This window comes from Bos mutus, chromosome 9, assembly GCF_027580195.1.
Source record: "Bos mutus isolate GX-2022 chromosome 9, NWIPB_WYAK_1.1, whole genome shotgun sequence".
Classification (NCBI taxonomy): domain Eukaryota; kingdom Metazoa; phylum Chordata; class Mammalia; order Artiodactyla; family Bovidae; genus Bos; species Bos mutus.
This window is the reverse complement of record NC_091625.1, coordinates 102,520,170-102,543,872: the sequence shown is the minus strand read 5'-3', so window position 1 is coordinate 102,543,872 and position 23,703 is coordinate 102,520,170. Positions and strand designations below refer to the sequence as shown.

Sequence of the window (23,703 nt, the reverse complement as noted above, 5' to 3'; positions counted from 1 at the left end):
TTGGCTCCACCTCTTGGCTCGAGCCTGTCTCAGGACAGGGACCGGGACCCCACCTGTGGAGACACTTTCCTGCCTGAAACCTCCGCCTGGAATTCCAGTCTCCCCCATCACCTCCTTAGCAAGCAGCACCCATTACAGTGGATTGTTCCTATTTATTTCACTTTTCTTTCCACCCTAAAATGTAAGCTTTAGAGGTACATGATTTTTGCCTGTCTCATTTACTGTGATTTTGCCAAGGCTTCGAGCAGGGAGCAGCAGGTAAATATCTTTGGAATGAGTCAGTAGGTGGAGGGCAGCACCCCTAACCCCAAACACCTTGATTAATTGTCAGTGTCCATTCATTCAATTAATAAACTAAAGAGCAAAATCATTCCAGGCTCAAATCTCTTCCCTTGTTGTATCGAAGCAAACAGAAACAGAGCATGATGGTTGAAACACAGATGCACTGAGCAAATTGCAAAAGCACTGACTAAGTCGTAGCTAAGCGGACTGTATCTTTCACTCGTAGGCTTGGATGATTGAAGGATTTGGTCACGGCTGTTGCCACTCTCCATTCTGTTTGGCCTGTGATGACGACTCTACAGAGAAAGCAGGTGTTGGGCTGTTGGTCCAAATTTAGAGAATATTAAATTGATACTTTGAATCTATTCCAACCAACTGGGCTGAACAATTGCCAGATTTTTCTTGGTTTCTTTTATGGTAAATAGTCTACCGATCATTGGAGGTAGCCACAGATTAAAGTTAAGGTACAGCAAGAAAAGGTGACATTTCTACATGTCTAGAACCTTGCTCTATAGATGAAAAGAATATAAATTTCATTAATGACCCTGGGTGAAATATTCCACTCAAGACAGTAGGGAAAAATTCCATGAAGGACTTTTTTAAAATACATAAAGGGCAAAAAAGTATACTGCTAGTTAATTTGAATGAAACAGAACACATGTCATTAAAATAAATATGAAGCTGTTCCCATAAGTGAAAATAATTTTCAGTGAGAAAAGGACCGTGTACCTCCCAGCTCCCAATGCGAAGCTTAGCGATGGATGGGCTGGGGGGTGGGGGGGAGGGTGATGTCCTGGCATCAGATATACCGATCACTTACAGGCGACCCTGTGCGTGGTGATGTGGCTCTAAGGCAATATGCCTGAGAGAATGTAGCCAGCTTGGCAACTTGGGTGAAAAACGTAATTTGGTCAAAAATGAGCATTTCCTAATTGCTGATTTTCTGTACAATTGTCATTTTAGAGGACCATGAAGACATAATGTCATCTTTTGTGAGTTTTTTCCTGAACCCTTGGAAAATATTTTTTCTATGTTATATCTTTTCTCAATATTTTTCAGGATATTTTCTCGTTTTTTAATTTTTTGTAATAGCAAAAATTGAGATCATGCTCCCAATAATGTCTTAGTTGCAAAAATTTAAATGCAAAAATCTTGTTTAATTGCTTAAAGTAAAAATAAATGTGATTAAGTATATATATTATGATCCCATTTTGTAGTGAAAATCATAGTGCGTAAATATGTATGTGTTTGTTGTGGTTCAGTGGCTAAGTCATGACCTCACGGACTGTATGTATATATGAACAGAAATAGTGGTTGTAAAGCTATAGATCTGGTCTGATTTTTGTCTCAAAATAAAAGATCACATGTTATTTATGTTTTTTATTTGATTTCCCATATTTTTTAGAATAAAAAAATGCATTGTTAAGTAGAGAGCAAAAAAAGAGAGAGAAACTGGTAACAACTTGGGTTTTTAGAAATAATCCCTCCTGAATATTTATGTTTCTTTGACTTTTCCCTATTTCAAATGACAAAGATAGGAAAAAATAAACAATAATAAAATTGAAAAAAACTAACAGTAGGAAAAAAACTAAGAGAAATTCAGCAAAAAAAGAAAAAGAAAAGAGCTGCAAAATCAGCTAACTTTTTATCCAAATCGCCAATGCTCATTTTTTAACAAATTGTCATTTTTACCACATTAGTTTATTTGGGGGAGGTCAGGGGCCGTCTTTCCTCATAGCTGAGTCAGTAAAGAATCTGCCTGCAAGGCAGAAGACCTGGGTTTGATTCCTGGGTCAGGAAGATCCCCCGGAGGAGGGCGTGGCGACCCACTGCAGTATTCTTGCCTGGAGAATCCCATGGACAGAGGAGCCTGGCGGGCTACAGTCCACGGGGTCACAAGAGTCGAACCCTACTTAGCAACTAAACCACCACCACAGGGTCCAGGGCTTTCCCGTCCCAGTTGAGCTACAAATACAGGGCAGCGAGCAGACCACATCTGCTGATGCTCCAGACTCTGCCCTCAGACTTGCTTTGCGTTTCAAATGTGCTGCAAGTTCGGCAACAGGAAGATGGGATCGTAAGACAGCAGCGGCGGGAGAGGCCCTGTGGACCCCACCCGGCACCAGAGACCAAGGTGTTGGCTGGTGGCCCAGCGCCATGGAACAGCGCTCGGGTTCCGGGGAGAGACTCGCCCAACTGGCAGCACAGCTGAAACTCTGTTTCAACCTTGGAAATGACTGTTTGGAAACAGGAATTATTGAGCTGCTAATAATCAGGCTAAAGGTTTGGTCGGGGGCCATGCATGGGGTCCCCAAATGGCTCCCAGGGGTCCCCACTTTGCTCTTCAGCATCAGAAGGCGGTCACTTGGGGAGGCAGGCTCCCCTCCCCTCCTGAGGACAGAAGAGTTAAGATGCGTCTCCAGACACCTCTGAGCTCTCCCCTTTCCAAGCCGGCTCCCCTCTGACCACTTGCCGACTGTCTGCCAGTGTTTCCACGGGCAGGGGACCTACAGTAAGACCACACATCACACTTGCCCCCACCCTCAGACTGTTGGGACTGTCCCTCTGTCTTAACTCTAGCAGAGGCGTGGACAGTGGGCGGGAGTGGCTGCAAGTGGGGAGAAAGGCTTACTGTGGCGCTTCCTCGTGTCCGCCTTGACCTCCTCTCTGGTCGCGCCCAGGCAGCCCATCAGCTCTTGCAGGGAGATGGACTTGTCGTTATTCACATCGCAGTACTCCACAAACTTCTTCACGCATTTCTTGGGTTTGGACTTCTTCCGAAGAAATCTCTTGAAGGGCTTGATTTCCTTTTTGCCGATGTCCCCGCTGTTGTTTTTATCCAGCAGTTTGAAATACCAGTGGACTACTCGCTCCTCCAGCGTGTGGCTGGGGTCAGGTTCCGAGAGCCTGGAAGACACGTGGGTGGTCAGGACGCCAGCCCTGGTCCTGGTCAGTCCAGAAAGGCACCCCCGCCCGGCTCTGACTTTCCCCGATGGAAGGACCTGCTTGTCACCCTCTCTTTCCTGAGGCATAAGGCTGCCTGGCTTTACCCTTCAATATAATAATGATTTTAAAAAGAAACTTAGAAAAAGAGATCGGGCAAACATTTTCAAGCTGGTTTCAAACTTGCACACGGCACAGTGAGTTTGGACCGGCCGGTCGCATAGCAGGCGTTGGCAGGTCTCAGGACCAAGCCCATGGGCCACCACGCCGGTCACAGGACGCCCATCTGCACTGCCTGCACCGTGAGGCTTTCTACCCTCTGTGTTCCCGGGCAGGCTATTGATGTCACAGGTAAACTAAAAGGTGAAAATTCACACGTGTCCTAAAGTGGTAACCAGACGTCTTACCCTGGATTGAAAAAGAAAGTTTGGTATTTTAAGATTTAAATTAAAAACTCTTCCAGAAGTTCTGCGTTTAAGGCTGGTCTTGGAAACCCCAATGTTACGACGGGGTTTCTCACTAAGCGGAAGATGCCGGCAGCTGCTAACCCTGGTCCTTGCTTCCTTGGCCGGCTGTCAATCTCTGTGTTCCCATGAGTGTCAAGAGGGAGTCAGACACCAGACATTCCCGGGTATTAGGGCTTTCTGAGACTATTGAGTGTTTCTCAAACTCTCAGAGGACCTTCTAGGATGGAAATTCATTTACTGCTTTCAACTGTAGTCTTACAGAGAAGAGCAATCTTTCTGAAAATATAAGATGTCAATTTGAACTTTGGGTGGTTCCGTACAGTTTAACTTTATATCAGATTCATAGCCCTTCCCTTTATTATTCTCCATTCTGACTCTTAAGCAGAGACAGAGAGAGACAGAGAGAGGAGGACTTTGAGCCAAGGGGACAAAAATCTTAGATCAGCTAGAAGAGATGGAATAATCAAGGTTTGGGGAGGAGGGGAGGAAGGCCAGTGCTCTAAGAAAATACAGACAGTGAGATTCCCAATCAGAAAGTGTGCTTTAAGATAAAGAGACTGATTATCACTAATTAACAGGGGAGAGCCAATGCTTGAGACACCGTGTCCATTAAACACTGGACATAACCCTCCTGTGGGCGGACAGTCACCCACAGACACAGGTCAGCTTCGGGGACTCGACAGCATCTCAGGAAGCGGAGCTCAAAGCCTCAGCCCCAGGACCAAGCGTGTCCGCCGGGCACTCAGGGCAAGCCCCCTGAGGTTCAGAAGTCAGACTCTGAACAGTGATAATACAATTAACACCCCTGAATCACAGCCCTGGAAAGGGCTGAGAGGGCGAATGTTATGTCATATATATTTTACTAAGGAAATCCTATTTTGAGAATTTTAAATCAAACAATTTAATTGAAAGTATTTATAAAATCCAGTCACTAGCTCTGAAACGCCATTCATTCTGAAGCAGGGAGCCCTCTGGGCCGGGTTCTCCCATGCCCCACTCTCCCCTGCCCAGCATCCATGCCCCCCGCCTGATGGAGCCTGGGGAAACCCCAGGGTCTCGGCCTGGTCCCACGCCGGCAACATCCTCACGGGAGGATCTGATTGCATTACAGGAAAACCTGCTAAGCAGACCTCCTCCACACACGAGCGAGGACCTCACGCTTGGGGAGGCGTCTGCTCCGCTCCGGGCCCTGCTGTGCCCACCAAGCCGATGCCCGAGACTGCAGTGGCTGGACTCTGCCCTCCAGGCTCCGTCCTAGCCCCCCGCTCTGAGGTCAAGGGCAGCACACCTGCCGGGGGAGGAGGGATCGGAGACCGCGTGGACCATGTCGGTGGACAGCGCGTCCAGCACGCTCGTCAGAAACTCGCGCTTTTTGGCACCAGGACAACCTGGAAAAAAAACAAGCACAGACACCGTTTGTTTCCCAGAACTCACGGAGCACAGCAGATTTCCCTGTAACGGAGAGAAGGCTGGTTTAGGGTTCAGAAATCGGGGTGTCACTGACACAGTGGTGACGCACACTGATGCCGTGTGCATCAGTGACTTCATCTGAACACCTGCGAGTACGCCGCAGCCCACACATGTTGGTTTTAAACCTCAGCTTCTGAAAACTACAGTCTCTAAGATTTCTTGAATAATTTGTGACACTAACAGATTCCTGGGCATTACCATCTCACTGGTCCCCAAAGCGGCAGCCCCGGGCGGGTGGCATCACCGCCCCGTTACGCAGGAAGCCCCGAGGCTGGGGACCACCCCAGGCCCACACAGCGGAGGGAGGACATGTTGGTGTCTGGTCAGATGAACCTGAGGCTCGCGGCCTTCGGGTAACTCTGCCGTGGAGTTCACCTGAAGCTTGACATTCCACAACACTCTTCACCTACAAGAGGTCACTGAACTGTCCCTAAGCCCCCTGCACCCTCAGCGTTTTGGGAGGAAGACGCAGCTGGGCACGTCTCTCCTGGACTCCGAGAAGCGGGAGGAAACCTCCTCACGGATCGGATGGCATGCTGTGTGCAGCAGCCAAGTCACTCAAGACCCGCGTGTTTACACAGTCGGAGAGCTGGGGTTTCACAAACCTCCTTTTGACACTTGAGTTTTTGTTATTATTATTCAAGCACATGTTAATTGCCTGTAGCAGGAATCCATTTACGCTGGTTTCCACTTCGTTAAATACACATATCAGAAAACAGATGCGAATCCCTAAGGGTCAGGGGAGGGTGAAAAAAGAGCTGTGTTGTCCCCTATGAATACACTTAGCAAAGTAGATTGTGATCTATAGGGGAAACCCCCAGGGAGAACGTTACTTTCCAAGGAAAAAATAAAATATCACATTAAGCATTCCCTGGGGAGGAAGCAGCCGACTTGCGGCTGGACTTCACCCGCTCCAGGACAGACAGTGCCCTTGGCACAGCATGCCTGGGACGGTCATCTAATGTGGGGACATCGCCCGCTCCAGGACGGGCAGCGCCCTCGGCACAGCGCTGAGCTCCCCCAGAGCAGCCTGCCAACTTCCAAGAGGACAGAGGACAGCAAGCAGGCCTGAGCTCCAGGCTGGCTGCACCGCTGGGGAAGGCAGGGGTGTCCCAGAGGGTGTGCACGGCCCACCCCAGCCCCAGCCTCCCCGGGAATTCCCACACCCCGCTGGCCTGCAGACACCAGAGAGGGATGTGGGCCGGTGTCGGGAAGGCCGAACTGAGGACACTGTTAGGGGCCGGACAGCTCTAAGGACGAGTGATGCGGCCTTTCGTGTGGTGAGTGTGACTTCAGTGGGGATCAACCCCGGTTACATTTGCTGCCAATTTAATCATATCCCCCAAATGAGGTAAAGGTTTTTAATCGGAAAATGAGATATATTCATCATGAAACATAAGACTAATCACATCTAAAAGATTGAGAAGGCTTTAACGCACAGAGCAGTTCACACTGAAAGTTTAATCTACTTCTAAACCAAGAAATATTAGGTCAATGCTGCTATAGCATTATTTTTTTAACCATGGTGTAAATTACAGACTTTGAAGTGCAGGTATCTTTCTGCTCAGGATTATATTTTGCAGCTGAGAGGTCACTTCAGTCCAACAAAAGAATACCTTTAGTGTTTATTTGCAAATACAACGAACTTCACCTGAGTAAAGAAAAGGACAAGATGGTTTAGGCGCCAAGAGAGGGAGCTACTGCTCCCGAGACGATTCCCGCCCACGCTGTGTGGACGAGGACACGAGCTTTAATCTGATCAACTGAGAATCACACACGCGACGTCAACCTGCGATGGGCACCCCGACGACAGTGCTGGGCTTCCTCCACAAGCCCGCGTTCAGACCTGGACGGAGGCCTGGCGCTCGGGGGTGAGCAGCCCTCAGATCCAGCAGACCCCGGCGCACGGGTCCACGTCCTCACCTGGCGTGATGGGGAGATAGACCCAGGGCCTCACACTCTGGGTCCTGCGGCTGCTGGTTCCAGGACAACCCCTCATCAAACAGAAATGGGGGCACCACCTCTGAATACGTGTGCGAACAAATAGGGCCGGGCAGCACCCACTGTGGCCAGCATCCTGGGAAAATAATCCCCACACAGAGGGTGAGATGGCTGGATGGCATCATCGACTCAATGGACATGAGTTTGAGCGAACTCCGGGAGACGGTGAGGGACAGGGAAGCCTGGCGCGCTGCAGTCCATGGGATTGCAGAGTCGGACGCTACTTAGCAACTGGACGACGACGACAATACGTCAGGGTCAGGCGGCGTCGAAGGCTGATAGATCGAGGATGGAGAGGGGGCAAGGGCCGCCTTCACCTCCTGCCTGCACCTCACCCCCCGGCTTTCCCCAGCTCTCCTGAGAGGACACCTCCTCCTGGAAACACAGGGGTCCCAGGCCTGCTCATCCTCCATGATGTTTGTAAAAATGAGAAGAAATCCGAAAGAAAAAATCAGAGCACGCACGATTGAGAAGTGGTTTCTGGTTATATGAGAAGTGCCAGCTGTACTGTGCAATGGACGGGGCCTCCCGAGGAGCCTCAGAGCTGGGGGACAAAGGGAGCCCGGCCCCTGGCCGTCAGGTTTCCCAGGAAGCCCAGAGCAGCCTCCCTTACGCTCGCCCCCTCGGGCCGCGGGCCGCAGCAACCACCGCAGAGCTCCGCGACCTGCCTGCAGACCACGGGCCATGGCCGGCAGCCTCCCCAGCCCCGGGCCCAGCTCAGTGGGTCGCTCACGTGGAGACAGCGGGTGCCCGCCCGAGGGGGCCCGGCCTCCCCCACGGCAGCTCACCTCCCCTCCTTCTGCCCGCAGGGCCTGGCACGGCCCCCAGCGCCCGTAAACCTCATGCTGGGGAAACTGCGGCCGGCGGGCTCTGCGACGGGACTCAGAGTCCCTGTGTATTTGCATCCACACGCAGGACATGGAGCAGGCCCGGAGGGCTCGGGTCGGGGGGCTCAGGGCAGGGACGGCCGCGCACCAGGGCCTTCCACGGAGACCTGGCAGCCCGGTAAAGAGACGCTTGTGTGTTTGGGGGGGGGGGGAACCAGACGGCCCTTCTCCAAGTTGGAAGCAGAAGGGCTGCAACCATTTATTTACACGTTCAAGGCAAAATCCAGCATCCTGCTTGGCTTGGAAACGCTCAGTTGATTTCACTTATCTGTGAAATCCAAGGAAAATACTTGGCACCCTGTTGGAGTCCTGTGCAGACACTCGGGTTCTAATCCCGGCCTGACCCGCGTGAGCGGGCGGCCCCATCCCAGCCTCAGTGCCCGGGCCTAGCGAGCTCCTCAGCAGCGAGCTGCTGGCCGCTGCTCCCAGACTCCAGGCGCCGCGTGGCCCCAGGGAACCTGGTTCATAGCTGATGCCTTAAAAACTATTTGACTTGTTAACTCTTAAAATGAATGCTTTCTGCCCTATAAGACATCTTTCTTTTAAAAAGTAGACGTTTTTGGTGTAGAAATTACTGACTTCAGCAACTTGACTGTTTCATCCTTTCCCTTTTTCTTGCAAATACAGATGGAAACATTTTCAGGGCTGAGACCTCGACCACGCTGGGAAACTCCACTCCACGTGGTAATTGGCATCTGCTTCTCTCCCGTGACCCAGCACACTCAGGATGGCCCTCGAAAGGAAAGCCAACACCAAGACAGGGAAGGCGGGGTGGCGATGTCCTCGGTGGGTGGTATTGTACGCAGTACACAGCGCTGGCCCGTGTCAGCCAACACCGATGCCCAACTGAGGTCTGCGCGTTGCCCAGCAGGTGAGGATGGGGGGCTGTGGGTCAGGGAAAGCAGGGCTGAGGGTCCACTGCTGACCGGGTGACAAGGTGGGATGAAGGGTCAGGGGACAGTGACAGCCATCAGTCGGGCTTTAAAGCATCCAGCACCGAGCGGTCTTAAAAGCTTCATCTGGCTGGTTTATCATTTCAAATGCCTATGGAACTAACACAGGTGAGGAATAACATGAAGAGGAAGTAAGCACCCTCTCTCTGGCCTTTGGGGCCCTCTGGGGAGCTGTGCGTCCCTCTGAGGAGCTGTGTGCGCCTCTGGGGAGCTGTGTGCGCCTCTGGGGAGCTGTGGGTCCCTCTGGGGAGCTGTGTGCGCATCTAGGGAGCTGTGTGCGCATCTGGGGAGCTGTGTGCGCCTCTGGGGAGTGGTGTGTGCATCTGAGGAGCTGTGTGCGCCTCTGGGGAGCTGTGTGGGTCCCTCTGGAGAGCTCTCTGAGAGCTGTGTGCTGTGCTGCGCCTCTGGGGCTGTGGGCCTGTGGGAGCTGTGTGGGTCCCTCTGGAGCTGTGTGTGCACATCTGGGGAGCTGTGTGGTCCCTCTGAGGAGCTGTGTGCGCCTCTGGGAGCTGTGTGTGCCTCTGCATCTGAGGAGCTGCGCCTGGGGAGCGCCTCTGGGGAGCTGTGTGCTGGGGAGCTGTGTGGGTCCCTCTGGAGAGCTGTGTGCATCTGGGAGCTGTGGATCTGGGGAGCTGTGTGCGCTCTGGGAGTGGTCTGAGAGAGCTGTGTGCGCCCTCTGGAGAGCTGGGGGAGCTGTGTGCGCATCTGAGGAGCTGGGGAGCTGTGTGCGCCTCTGGGTCCCTCTGGGGAGCTGTGCCCTGGAGAGCTGTGTGCATCTAGGGAGCTGTCTATCTGGGGAGCTGTGTGCGCCTCTGGGGAGTCGTGTGTGCATCTGAGGAGCTGTGTGCGCCTCTGGGGAGCTGTGTGGGTCCCTCTGGAGAGCTGTGTGCGCATCTAGGGAGCTGTGTGCGCATCTGAGGAGCTGTGTGCGCCTCTGGGGAGCTGTGTGCGCCTCTGGGGAGCTGTGTGGGTCCCTCTGGAGAGCTGTGTGCGCATCTGAGGAGCTGTGTGCGCCTCTGAGGAGCTGTGTGCGCATCTGAGGAGCTGTGTGCGCCTCTGAGGAGCTCTGTGGGTCCCTCTGGGGAGCTGTGTGCGCATCTGAGGAGCTGCGTGCGCCTCTGGGGAGCTGTGTGCGCCTGCACACGTGTTCATCCCACTGCAAGCAACTACTGCCCTGCTCACAGTTTTAACTCCTCAAGTTTTGGAAGTCTGGCTTCTCCCAAACTTTTAAGAATTTATCACACAAATTTTCCGGGAAGTCTAGTTTTGTGCGATTTCCCAGAGTGACATGAGCACATCTGACCTGCAGGGTGGGGGTCAGAAGCGAGAGCCGCCATCTGCTTCCTCCAAGGTTGTGAGAGACCGGGATTGTCACACCTGTTCCTCTAGAAACGAGACGCCGAACAGTGGATTAAATCCACTCTTGCCTGAAGACTAACACAACCTACAAATTGCTAACCTACGTGAATTTTCAGTTCAGTCGCTCAGTCGTGTCCGACTCTTTGCGACCCCATGGACGGCAGCACGCCAGGCCTCCCTGTCCACCAACTCCCAGAGTTTACTCAAACTCATGGCCATCGAGTCGGTGATGCCATCCAGCCATCTCATCCTATCTGTTGTCCCCTTCTCCTCCTGCCTTCAGTCTGCAGTAAATCTCTTTATTTCATGTACAATATTTTGGACTGCATAAATGCAGCTGCGTGGTTCGTAATTTCTCTCTCAATCACCTTTACCTGGAAGTGAGTGCAGTGAGTGCAAGCACAGGCCGAGTCATGCTGCTCTTTTTTCCTGCGTGTTCCTGGCAGGGAGGGGGAACTGCGACGAGCTCCCTGCACAAACCACGTCCGCCAGGGCCGGAAAGTCACCTCCGTGCCCGTGTGCAGAGCGTGTGCAGAGGAGGCGGGTTTGTTCCCCAGAGGGAGGCTCCTCCTGCAGATGAGCAGGCGAAAGTGAGGCATCGAATAAGACCACCCTTGGCTGGTCAGTTACAGAAGTGGGAAATAGAATGGCAGGACCTTACAGTTTAACTCACAGCAGAGCAGTGATGGCCCGGAGCGTGAGGGCCTGGGCTCTCCGCTCCATACCTTCCGACAGCACAGCCTCTGAGGTCTGCCCTGACCTCCACCCGCCCTCGCGCCACAGCCCCGCGTCCATTCGGCCGGAACACCAGGCTCCTTCCTAGTCCAGGCTCTCCTCAGCCACACGTGGAGCTGGCGTGCTGTCTCCCATGCGCTGACGTGACCCAAACACGCACAACACACCCATCTCAGGCCCTGGGGCCCCGGCATCCCACATGGGGCCCCAGGGTCCACACAATGGGTCCCCACACCTGGAGTTCCTGCAACTTCACTGACCTCACTTCCCACCCCCACAGTCCCACTTCAGGACAACCTGCCTTAATTTAATAAGTGCCTTTTTCTTAATTTTTAAATTTATATGCAGTTCAAACGTTAAAAACATTAAACAAAAGTAATCAGAAAAGTTCTTAAAGCACGTTTAAAATGCATCTGCAGCTAATAAAAAGTACAAAAAACATCTTTATAAACATCCCCGCCATCTGGGAATTGAGTGTCACGGTCGAGATGACGGCGTTCGGACTTCCCTGGTGGTCGAGTGGTTAGGAGCCTGCCTGCCAGTGTGAGGGCCACGGGCTCCATCCCCGGTCCAGGAGGGTTCAGTCTGCTGCAGAGCAACCAAGCCTGTCCTCTGCAGCCAGAGACACCGCCGCAATGAGAACTCAGCACCGCAACCAGAGAGGAGCCCCTGCTCACCACAGCGCGAGAAAGCTGGGGGGCAGCAACGAAGACCCAGCGCAGCCAAAGATGAACAAACAGCAGGATTTACGAAAAAAGAAGACGACAGTGTGGAACCAGGAGGCCCCCGCACTGCAGGAGAGACATAATCAGGACGCCTCCTCATACGTTTTTGGGCTTCCCTGGTGGCTCAGTGGTAAAGAATCTGCCTGCAATGCGGGAGACCTGGGTTGGATCCCTGGGTCAGGAAGATCCCCTGGAGGAGGGCCTGGCAACCCACTCCAGTATTCTTGTCTGGAGAATCCCATGGACAGAGGAGCCTGGCGGGCTGCAGTCCATGGGGTCACAAAGAGTCAGACACGACTGAGTGACTGAGCACTCGCATACACACACACACACACACACACACACATTCACACTTTAGGACACCTATGTGGGACACAGTGAGTAAGTTCATTCTCACAAAAGGCCCAAAGCAAAAGCACAAAAGTTTCCAACCTTAAGATTAAAAGCAAAATCACTACTCCTGTGTATTAGCTCTGGCTTTTTACCTTTTCTAATATTTACAATTTTATATATTTATTTTCATATTTTCTACACACTTTTTCATCCTAAACAAAGAGGATTTTAGGCTTGAGGCCGTGCTTTGATTACTTAACATTCAATAATGCACTGGTGAACATCAGAGCTTGGCTAAAGTCCACGCCTAAGGGCCCCGGGCAGTTATTCTCCTGGAGAGGAATAACTTGGTCAGAGGAAGTCGGGCTCGGGGAGTCCTCCTCCTGGTGCTCTCATGCCTGAGGCTCCTGGGGCCGGGCGCGCCGCACTCGGGCCTGTGGTTTAGTTCTCCTTTGGGTGGGTCAGCTGAGCCCAGCACGTGCGCCAGGAGTTGGCACCAGCTGATACGTTCAGTGGGATATGTACTCGAGAGACGGGGTGTGTCCCCGCGCCCCCTACACTCCTCAGGGACAACAGCACATCCTCAAACACTTGTGCGATAACCGTTAGCCATACCTCCTGTGAAAAGCAGCACTTTTACCCTCAAGGAGCTTATAAATAAAGCAGTGGTGATGAGAGGAGGGCTGATGATGACAGAAGTAGGAATCCGCTCGGGGGAGGCACCGGCTTTCCTCGGCTGCCACGCTGGGACTGTCCCCAGGGAGCTACGAACCGGGAGCCTTTGAGGACACACGTGCCCATGATGAGGTGTCCTGACCTGCAGACGCCCTTCCCAGGATGAGGGTCACCGGTGATGGCTCCCGATCCACTGGCTTCATCCTCCCCTCCCTGTCTCTCCTGAGCACACTGTCTTGAATGATCCCTGACCGTGAAACAGGTATGTGGAGCATCTTAAAGACCACAGAGGAGGAGTCAGCAGTGACTGTCTTCTCTCGAAGCCTGGAACACTGGCCCTTCTTCCCATCCTTGCTCCAGCACCAGACATGACATGAGGCTGTGTGGGCACCTCCCCCCACTCAACTCGACGAGACAGACCGCGTGGCCACGGTGGGGACAGAGCATGTCCTTACCAGAGAGGAGGCTCCTGAGGAGACGTGGCCGGGTCCACGTGGTGCTGACCACCCTCTGGAGGGGCTCTGACCGCCAGGCTCAGCTCAGTGCCCCAGCGTCTCTCAGAGAAGTGCGGTCACCGTGCCCGGGAATCGCGTGTGTCTACTCACGACTCAGGAGAGACTGGCGATGCTGTGCTGGGTACAGAAGCGTCGCTTCCCGCTTTTGGACACACGCATTTCTTTACTCACTGCCTGCTCTCCACCAAGGGACCCAGCGGTGCAGGCAGGTGTTGCTGAGAGCAGTTCTGAACTATTCCCTGAGACAACGGCCACCTTCCTGTGGGGGCTGAGCCAGGGCTGCCCCTGGAAGGACAGCTGCTGATTGGCAAGTGTTCTAGGTCTGGGAACGCAGTGACAGTGACAAGGTTCTTACTGCAGCCCCAGGGATGACAGCCATGTGCCTGGTGGGCATGCACGTGGCACCACCCAGAGCAGCATCTGCCCCAGGCCCGGGGGATCTACGGTGACATCCTGTGAATGAGGATGGAATCTCGGCTGCATGAGCAGACAGAAGCCTGGCTGATCCAGGCGACCCAGGGGTACAGGGATGTCTCTACCCCAGGAGCTCTGCATGAAGACAGCAGCGGACGCAGCGCCCCTCACCCCACAGCCCAGCACCCGCCCGGCCTGGCCAGAGGAAGGAGCGAGAGGCCAGCCTGGGCCCGGTGACCTGCAGGCCACGAGGCCCGGAGCCAGCCTGGGCGTCTGGACTCGGGCCGGGTGCTTTCTTCCTGCCTCCCCTCCAGGGGAGAAAGCTTCCTTCCCAGACTCCGTTTCATCTCCCTTCCACGCCTTGCTCTGCAGCTCAGCCCTGTCACACCCTGTATGAGGAACTGAAGCAAGAGCCGGGCTAAGCAACCACGTAGACGGCCTGCGTGTTCTCACACCACAAACCCGTAAAACGCCCTTCATCTCCGCCATGAAAAATAAGCCTCTGCTCTACGACGTGCTTGTAAATTACACTTTAAAGCACCTTGATTGGATTTCAAGTGAGGTCTCCTTTTGCTACGCTTTTAAAATATTAAGAGTGAGCCAGTGTTTTCATAGCCACCCCGGAGCATTCAATCAAAGGCGATTTCTGCCTCCTCCCCGCCACTCAGTGCCTGGGTCTCTGCAGCAGAGACGGAGCCTGGGCTCAGAGGTCCGCACCCTGCCCTTCACGTCCGAGGCTCTGCGCCTGCCCTGGCTTCCCTCCCTTCCTTCTGCCAGGTCATACCCCCCATCACAGCAAAGCCTGCTGAGGAGGGGGAGGGGGGAGGAGAGGGGGAAGGAGGGAGGGGAGGGGAGGGGGACGGGGAGGGAAGAGGGACGATGAGGAAGGGAAGGAGAAAGCAAGGGACAGGGACACGCACAGAGTGTGAGAGAACTCCGCCACGCAACAACAGTAACCGCAAAACGGCGTGATGGTCCACAGTGGAGTCGAGGAAACAGGAGGTGAAGGGCATGGCCAAGGATGCCCAGTGACCCACCAGCCAGTCTCTGGGCCCCCTGGGTTTTAGTCACCAAATGCACGGGGCGATCACCTCCTCGGAGCCCCAACACAGAAGCAAAGCTCATGAGATGGCAGAGTGGGGCTGTGTGCTGCCTGGGAGGGGAGTGGGCCGGGGCCGCCCCGCTCACAGTCCCAGCCCCCCAGCCCTGCAGCAGGCAGCAAACGGAACAGGGACCTGCGCCATCTCTGCACCCTTGTGATTCGGGGGGAAATTTAAACCAGGCATGAGGGATAAGTGGTAGACGCCACCCCACCTCCGGTTGAGTGCTCTCTTCAGCCGCTGTGCCAGTCACGGGCCTGCAGACTCTGCTCTGCCGAGGCAGAAAGTGGATGCCTCCAGGAATCTGCTCGAAAATCTGCATCTCAGGACCAAGTCAAGTCCCAGCTTCAATCAGTTTCAATGCAAAGGCCAGCGTGAACCTTCACAGATAAACAGAGTAAGAAAAGCTGCCTCAATGATTTTTCTGGCTCTTCCCTACAGAATGGAAGCAGTTATGTCCTTGGCAGAATGTGGGCAAGTCACCAAAGGCTGGGTCTTGCAGAAGCAGAAGGTCAGGTCACATTTGGGAAGTGACTCAAGCAACATGTCTTGGGTTTTGTTTTGTTTTGTTTTGTTTTTTCTCTATGTCCAGACCTGTCACTCAGAGCCAAAAATGGTGAATTCAGTCGACAATTTGATGAATGAGGCTAGAAACTACAGCTGAATATGAACAAAGAAAACTCTGCACTGAAAGCTCCCGCTTCTGCAACCTCTCCAGGGTGAGGGTGTTAAGCCCCCTGGACCCCACGGCCGGCCCGCCGGGTCTAGCCGGGTCCAGCTCAGAGTACACGTTCGTGAACAAAGCACATGAGGGTCATCTTCTCCTTTAAAAAACAAGTTTGCCTCTTCCTCGTATCACTTAACTCTTTGCCTGAATTTCAAATTCTTCTCTTTGTTTGAGTCACAAATAGCCTGACAACATTCCAGACTTCAGAGCTGTTCTGAGGTTAGTGACCGAAACATTACAGACCCCACATGATTCGCTGCCCGACCCTGCACTGTCTTCCCAGGTGCGGCTCGGGCCACGCTGACCGCAACCGTCCCCCCGACGGAGATTCGCCACTTTGCTCACCAGCCCTGCGGCTTTAAGTCCGACCTCTGCTTCACTCTCTGTGCCCAGGGCCCCCCCACGCCCACCCCAGCCCTCTAAAGCCTCAAGTTGCCCTGCACGCCAGAAGCCTCAGCCTTCCTCCAAGCACCTGGCAACAGCAAAGATGGACTGTAACGCAAGATGAAGCTGCTTGAGCGCCACTCCCACAGGGCGCTTAAAAGCATCCTCCGCCCACATCTGACTCCTTGACCGGCGCTGTTTGAAACTATGGCCCCAGCAGCCCGGGGTTTCCTGGCTTCACAGAGTGTGATGAAGCTGGATCTCGGCAGTGAACAGAGTCCAAAGAGGTCTGCGCTTACGCTTGTATTTCCATCAGAAAATGTGTAATGATGTCCTTCAAAGGAGCATCATTTCTCTTGGGACTAAAGCCCCCTAGGCATCCATGTGGACCGTCCCAGAGGGGCCAGTGGGCTGGGTCAGCAGAAGCTGGTGGAGCTGGAAGTCCCTGTCGCGGCGGCGGGGGGCAGGAGCCGGACCGGCAGGGGCTTCACTGATGCTCCCCCTCAGTGAGCAGAGAAGAGAAGTGAGTCTCAGGTTTGCCCAGCTGCGTCGGGGCCACTGGGTCACGTATCATGTGGACAAACTTGCCAGAGGGTCCTGGTGGGAGGCAGTGCCCCAGTGAGGGCTGCATCCTCGGATCCACGCGTCCTCAGGGGCCCAGGGCTCGGTGCCAATGTCCACTCCACGGAGCTCTGCTCTCACATCAGGATACGCGTTCATGGAACAAATGCCTGGACTTATTCTCGCATACCTTGTGGAACAATTTGGAGCGAAAGCCCTGGGATTTCTCACCAGAAACTGTCTGTTGAACCTGTGAACATTCTATGTGGAAGATTCTTGCTTTCAAAGCTGCCTTAAAACAGATGAATTCACACCTTTACCTGTGTTAGCCGCTCAGTCGTGTCTGACTCTGTGACCCCATGGACTGCAGCCCACCAGGCTCCTCCAAAAACAGAGGGTGGGGATGGGGGGTTAACACAAAACACCAATGAAGATACAGAATGAGGCTTATAAAGCGAAAGGCTGGCATGGGGGCTGGAAGCCCCTCGAGCACCAAGGTGCCCCTGAAAGGCAGCCCGGGGATGCAGTGGTCTGCAGGGCTCTGTGCTCCAGAACCCCGCTCATAGAACTCCAGCCCCCACGGGACCACGTTCAGCTCTGCCCAGGAGGAAGCCCCTCTGAGTGACCCCACCACCGCCGAGAGCCCGGACACCGTCGGAAGAGCAGGGTCACATCCTCCGTGGAGACTCACCACGGCCTGTGCCGCAGGGAGATGGCACTGCGGTCTGAAATATAGACCCTCCCTGCAGGAGCCCGCCGGGCACCGCCTCCTTGGTCCCCTGGGAGCCCACCGGGCACCGCCTCCTTTGTCCCCTGGGATCCCGCTAGGCACAGCCTCCTCGGTCCCCACGGGAGCCCCCTGGGTGCCGCCCCCTTGGTCCCAGGCACTGGACTGGCCCTCCTCTGCCATTAGCTACAACATGAATGATTTTGGAGGGCATTACTCTCAGTGAAATAAGCCAGACAGAGAAGTCAAATAGCATACGGTTTCACTCATATGTGAAATCCAGAAAGCAAACAACCAAACAAAATAAATGAATAAATAAAAACCAACCCCCAGATACAGAGAACAGGCTGGGGAAGGGAAGGTGTTGGGGGGGGGGAACAGGTAAAGGGGTCACCCGTTTGGTGACTGGTGGAAACCCCACTTTGGTGGGAGATCAAGGCCGTGCAGACAGAAGTAGAAATACTGTGTTGTGCACATGAAGCTTCCATGATTTGATTATCCAGTGGGGACTCTTGATTTTTTTTCTTAAATTAAAAAAAAAATTAAATCACAATCATTTTTTGGTGAGCGCTAACTACAGGAGATGCCCATTACAACCTGGGCAGGAAGGGGTAGCATTCAGTGACCTGCCGCCCACCCGGTGGCCTACAGGGTCCCTGAGAGGAATGTCCCGTGAAGGTGGCTGAGCTCCACCCTCAGAAGACCTGGGAGGCGGCAGTGTGCATCAGCCCTTTTCTCTGACGAGCAGACTAAGACTCGGAAGGGAGGACAGACTGCTGGACAGTGGCCACGCCAGGCTCCCCAAATCCAGGTGTGTGAGGGCGGTGTGTCCACCTCCTGGCACCCCCGGTCTATGTCACGGCGCATCTGCACCCAGCACTTACCAAGGACACCGACCTGGGCTCACCTGCCCGTCATCTCTGAGATGTAGGAGTTTGTCCCAGAAATGAAGAAACAGGCAAAATGCTTTTCAGACCTCTCTAGGAAGGAGGCAAGTCTGCCATGGTTTCTCAAGTTTTCAAATATCAAGAGATTTCGTATATACACACCTCTCCACATTCAAATGATTACCTGCAAACTTACCCAGGTTTATTCTCCAGCTCATCCACAGCCCTGCTCTTTCTGGGCAGAAGAAATGGAAAGGAACCTGGCCATGGAGAAGGATGAAGGCATTTTCGTTCACATTCTTCGGAGAGAAGTGGGGACTTGAGTGGCTTGTTCCCTCTCTTACACAAACTCCTAATGGTTGGAGCAACCTCTGTTCCCAGGGGATGTGGATCCAACTGGACCCGACCTCCCAGGCTCCACCTCTGACCGCCTGTTGCGTCTCCCCAGGTGACAGAGGTCAGTGGACCTGCCTCTGGTTCCAAGGCTGCAGGAAGAAGGCGTCAGTGGACGGATGAGAGTGCCTCTAGGGAGCTCCCTGAGGAAGGGCCGTAAGCGCCTGTCTTCGGTTTTCTTGTTTCCTAAAAACCTTTGCAGTGACGTGCCTGATGAGGACTTGAATGCGCTCAGGGTGAGCTTAGAGAGAGCTCATGGAGGAGGTCGTCCCTAACAAGCTGGAGACAGGGGTCTAAAAACCACAATTCAAAGGGAAGGGGGGATCCTTCAAGAAAGGTCACACGCATGCTTCTCACTTGGATCTGCAGTCGCTGACTGTAACTGGAAATCCCATCCTCCTTAGAAAAGTATGACAATATGATTTAATATGAAAACAAAACCACAGAACCCGCATCCACCTCTTCCTGGAATAGAAGCTCTTCCAAACAGGCTCTTAGGCTTATTTATCACGCAGCTCTTCTGCCTGGTGCCCAAGGTGCTCCTTCTCCCTGAAATAGCATCCGTTCTCTGCCCACTTGTGTCTTACCCTTCCTGACAATTCATCTCAAACCCACTTTTCCAGGAACACGCACTGCAGGGCCTGGCGGGCATGGACCTTCTTCTCCTCCGACCTCCCGACCACACCATCAGCCTCCTGTTCCTGAGCCGAGTTCAGGGCCCGACGCTCTCACGCGTCATCTCCAGGGCTTCTGGGGGGTTGGATGGGACTCGAGTGCTTGTCTCAAGGCCCTGCCACACACCCCTTGGTGTCGGGCCAATCGCACAGGTCTCCGCACCCAGGGAGCCTGCTGTCTACCCCACGCTGCCCCCTCCCACGACAGCACAGGCTCTCAGCAGCTGCGGGGCCTCTGAACCGAGGCAGGGCCGAGCCCTCCAGTCCTTGCCTGTCAGGATGTGATCATGCGGAGTGACTGTCAGCGTCCTTGACTTCTTCACGTGTCGGTGGCATTGTCAGGAAGACACAGGCTCTTCCTTCTCGATGTCCTGCCCACAAACTGTGATACGAGCAGCCCCCCTGGGGAAGCCTGTGTTCCTGTGACCTCACCACGGTCTCAGCCCACACCGCACACCTTCACACACACGTGTGTGGGGTCAGCAGGGCACAGCCGTGCAGACGAAAGGCACCCTGTGGTTATATTTATGGGGGGCAGGCATTGACAACCCCAGGAAGATGGCAAAGTACATGCCCTACATCAGAATAAAATTAGATTTAATAAATGAGAGAGACATCAACACCCAGAAAAAATGGGGGTGAAGCAGACAGTGGAGCGTGAGGGCGAGTTCCACCTCAGTGCCTTTGGTGTGGACTAGCCACCACGGGGAGAGAAAGCCAATCAGAAGAAAAAGCCAGCGTGGACGGAACAGGACTGATGGGCCGGAGGTCACGGCCACTTCTCGATACTGAAACTGGAGAGAGCCTGTCTCCAGGCCCCAAGCACAGCAGTGCAGGGGCTGACAACACGGCACCGCGTCTCGGCAGACAAGTCTGCAAGGGCTCTGTTTGTAAGGTCTGCCAGTGTCGGCCTGGGGCACAGCCTGAAGTGGGCAGAGGCGTCTCGGCAGCGGGGCAGCCCGTGGTCTGTACACACGCGCCTCCAGCTAATCCGAAGTGAAGGCTCCAGAAGACCAAGCGTGGGGACAAGTCTCTCGTGCAAGGTGTGTGCGTTTTTCTTAGATTTTGACGAAGACTGAGCTCCTCCCAGACACTGGGGGCCCGGAGTGTATCTCTCCTTGGAGACTGGTTACACAAGAAGCCATCTGCCTTGAGAATCACATAAACTGAGAAGCCTCATGATAACACGGACCAGAGAGAAGAAGGCCCCTTCTACGGAGGCAGGGGCCAGCTTCTCCTCCAGAGGCAGCTGGCTCCCTGCACACACAGAGACCTGGGCAAGAAGACCCTGCATCTCGGGGGCCATACTGTCAGCCTAACAAGGATTTTTAAGCAGGTGCAGCCCGAGTCTCCTTCAGCCATCGTCTTTGGAGAGACCCCTGATTCAGAGGGACATGGACCTTCCAGGATAAAAAGGCTGGAAAATGTGTGCTTGCGTATCTGCTGAAGGCAAGCGGCTCTGAACGTTTGCTAACCATACACCAATAAGTGATCGCTCACAGTCGTAAAGGGCTGACCCGGAGCCTGTCTTTGGGGTGATGATTAGAGAGTAGGGACCTTGCCATCTATGGCTCAAGTGATGCAAGACTTTGCAGCTAACAGAGGTGAGACCCGAGTGGTTGCAGGCGTGTTTGTGGGAATGTCATGGCTAAGCTCCCCTGGTAACCACGTTGCCCTGGTAACCACGTTGCCTGGTAACCATGCTGACACTGACTCTTTTCTAAAATGCACATAGAAGTGCAGCTGCCCAGACTCCAGACCATTCCAAGGACTCCGAGCTCGGCATGAAGAAATCTTGCGCACGTGGCCAATTCCTTCCAAAGAGGAATCATCGCAGAGGCCAGCAGCAGGGTTCAGACACTTCTGTCCCCAGCTCCCCAGGCCACAGCGGCCTCGCTCCCACCCTGAGGAGGAAACGGTGAGTCTGGTCCAGGCCATGAGCAGAGCATCGGGCTGTGGGGGGACACGGCCTGGGCGGAGCTGGGGACGGACTGGTAGCATCCACATTTAAGGAAAAGAGATGCCTCCAGCGTCCAATGCCCTCCTAAGCAGTTAAGAACTTGTCTGTAAGGCATCAGGACCTCGCCATGTCCCACACTCAGGACTGGACGCCGGTCAGGCAGAGGGGTTTTTGCACCCATCAGCACTGTCATTATTGACATTTCATTTCCTTTGCACTGAACCGCTCAGCTCAGCAGGCCCCTGGCTGACCTGCTGGGTCAGTGTCCTCACCACGGCCGGGACAGTGTGCGATGGGACAGTGTGCGGCAGGGCAGTGACGGTGAACACAGGGTCCACCTCCTCCTCGCCGGGCACCCCCTTTCCTGGTGAGGAAGCCCAGAGGCTTCTGCTTGTCTCTTCTCAGCTTCGAGCTGCTCCCTGACAGTCAGCGGGCGCTCTGCACAGGGCAGGCAGGCACAAGGTCACGCCCACCTGCCAGACCCAGGAGTCCTGGGCCACCTGCCCACAGCCCACCTTCGCTGTGCAGATGCCCTCACAGAGTCCAGGATGCAAACGATACTTTCCAGGAGATGGTGCATGAAACCTAATGGCGAACCGAGGCCAAGGCACTTACTTTACTAAGAGGAAAGAGCCTAAAAATAAGACCGTCAAAGCCCAATGCCAAGATGGCAGAAACGAAGCTTAAGAACACGCCCGAGAGCAGGACCGACTGTTAGTTCAGAGCCTACACTGGCCGGGCCTCCTGCGACCCCTCCCCACAGAGCACACACCGGGGACCACTCCAGCTCACTCGCAGCCCCGGCGCCCCAAGTCCTACTTCCTGTCTCTGCCGGGCTGGAAACGGACATCGGGCTGGGGCGTCCTGCTGAGTCACCTCATTGCCCTTCCCCACGCGTCCTCATCTCAAGCTCCATCCCAGACGCCTGAGCCAAATGGAGGAGGGGCAGCACGACCCTTCGCATCTCCCGGGGGACCAGGCGTCCTGCGGCTCTGGGAGCAGACCCTGCACGGGAACCTCTGCACAGACCAGTGGGAGCCCTGCTGCACAGGATGTAAGGGACCGGGAGTGGGCAGGGAGTCCACCCATTCCTGTTAATTCTGCTAAATCACGCCTCATCAGACCAGACACGGATGGTGTCCGTGGTGGGTGGGCGTCTCTGTGTGTGTCTGTTCCGTGACCAAGGACAATAACTTCGTAACAGTTCTTTTGTGGTTCCCTTAACATCTAATCACTGAGGATCCAATACAGCCCTTCTTAGAATGAGAGCCGCACTATAAAGGATTTTGATCCAGGAAGATTCATGTAAAGGTGTATATGCCGAGTACATCATGAGAAATGCTGGGCTAGATGAAGCACAAGCTGGAATCAAGATTGCCGGGAGAAATATCAATAACTTCAGATATGCAGATGACACCACCCTTATGGCAGAAAGTGAAGAAGAACTAAAGGGCCTCTTGATGAAAGTGAAAGAGGAGAATGAAAAAGTTGGCTTAAAGCTCAACATTCAGAAAACTAAGATCATGGCATCCAGTCTCATCACTTCATGGGAAATAGATGGGGAAACAGTGGAAACAGTGTCAGACTTTATTTTTTTGGACTCCAAAATCACTGCAGATGGTGACTGTAGCCATGAAATTAAAAGACGCTTGCTCCTTGAAAGAAAAGTTATGACCAACCTAGACAGCATATTAAAAAGCAGAGACATTACTTTGCCAACAAAGGTCTGTCTAGTCAAGGCTATGGTTTTTCCAGTGGTCTTGTATGGATGTGAGAGTTGGACCATAAAGAAGGTTGAGTGCTGAAAAATTGATGCTTTTGAACTGTGGTGTTGGAGAAGACTCTTGAGAGTCCCTTGGACTGCAAGGAGATCCAACCAGTCCATCCTAAAGGAAATTTGTCTTGATTATTCATTGGAAGGACTGATGCTGAAGCTGAAACTCTAATACTTTGGCCACCTGATGTGAAAAACTGACTCACTGGAAAAGACCCTGATGCTGGGAAAGAGTGAAAGCAGGAAGAGAAGGGGACAACAGAGGATGCGATGGTTGGATGGCATCACCAACTCAATGGACAGGAGTTTGAGTAAACTCTCAAAGCTGTCGATGGACAGGGAGGCCTGGCGTTCTGCAGTCCATGGGGTTGCAAAGAGTTGGACGTGACTGAGCAACAGAACTGAACTGAAGGTTTCGTGTGTAACTCTGGCTGGCATCAACATGATTCTCTAGCTTAAATAGGCGTCACCTGCATAATACAGGTATCACTGTGGTAACACCTAAATGATACAGGCCCAGTTTGTTTAACATCAACAGGTCGTCTATAAAGACCAAAGAAAAGCACCTTTATTCGGGGCTGAAGTGAAGGCTCAGTGAAGCTCTGCGTCGAGCTCTGAGACGGATGCCTTGTAGGTTTGCGATCGGCTCTCCCCAGTAGGAACGCCACTGCGCTTCTTGGAGCTGCTGCTGGTTTGTCTGGGGCACCTTGGACCTGTCATTCACAAGCCTGCCTGTGCGTTTTTAAATAAGAAATGA

The 23,703-nt window shown here is 53.7% G+C and overlaps 1 protein-coding gene across 2 annotated transcripts in view; it reads right to left on the bottom strand.

Moving 5' to 3' along the window:
* SMOC2 (SPARC related modular calcium binding 2) overlaps positions 1 to 23,703 on the bottom strand; it is a 157,706-nt gene that overhangs the window by 4,573 nt on the left and 129,430 nt on the right. For both annotated transcript variants that reach the window (XM_070377061.1, XM_070377062.1), the window contains exons 10-11: positions 4,981 to 5,080; positions 2,915 to 3,189 (exon numbers count right to left, since the gene is read on the bottom strand). In XM_070377061.1, coding sequence (XP_070233162.1) covers positions 2,915 to 3,189; positions 4,981 to 5,080 — 375 coding nt within the window. The remainder of the gene's footprint in view (positions 1 to 2,914; positions 3,190 to 4,980; positions 5,081 to 23,703) is intronic.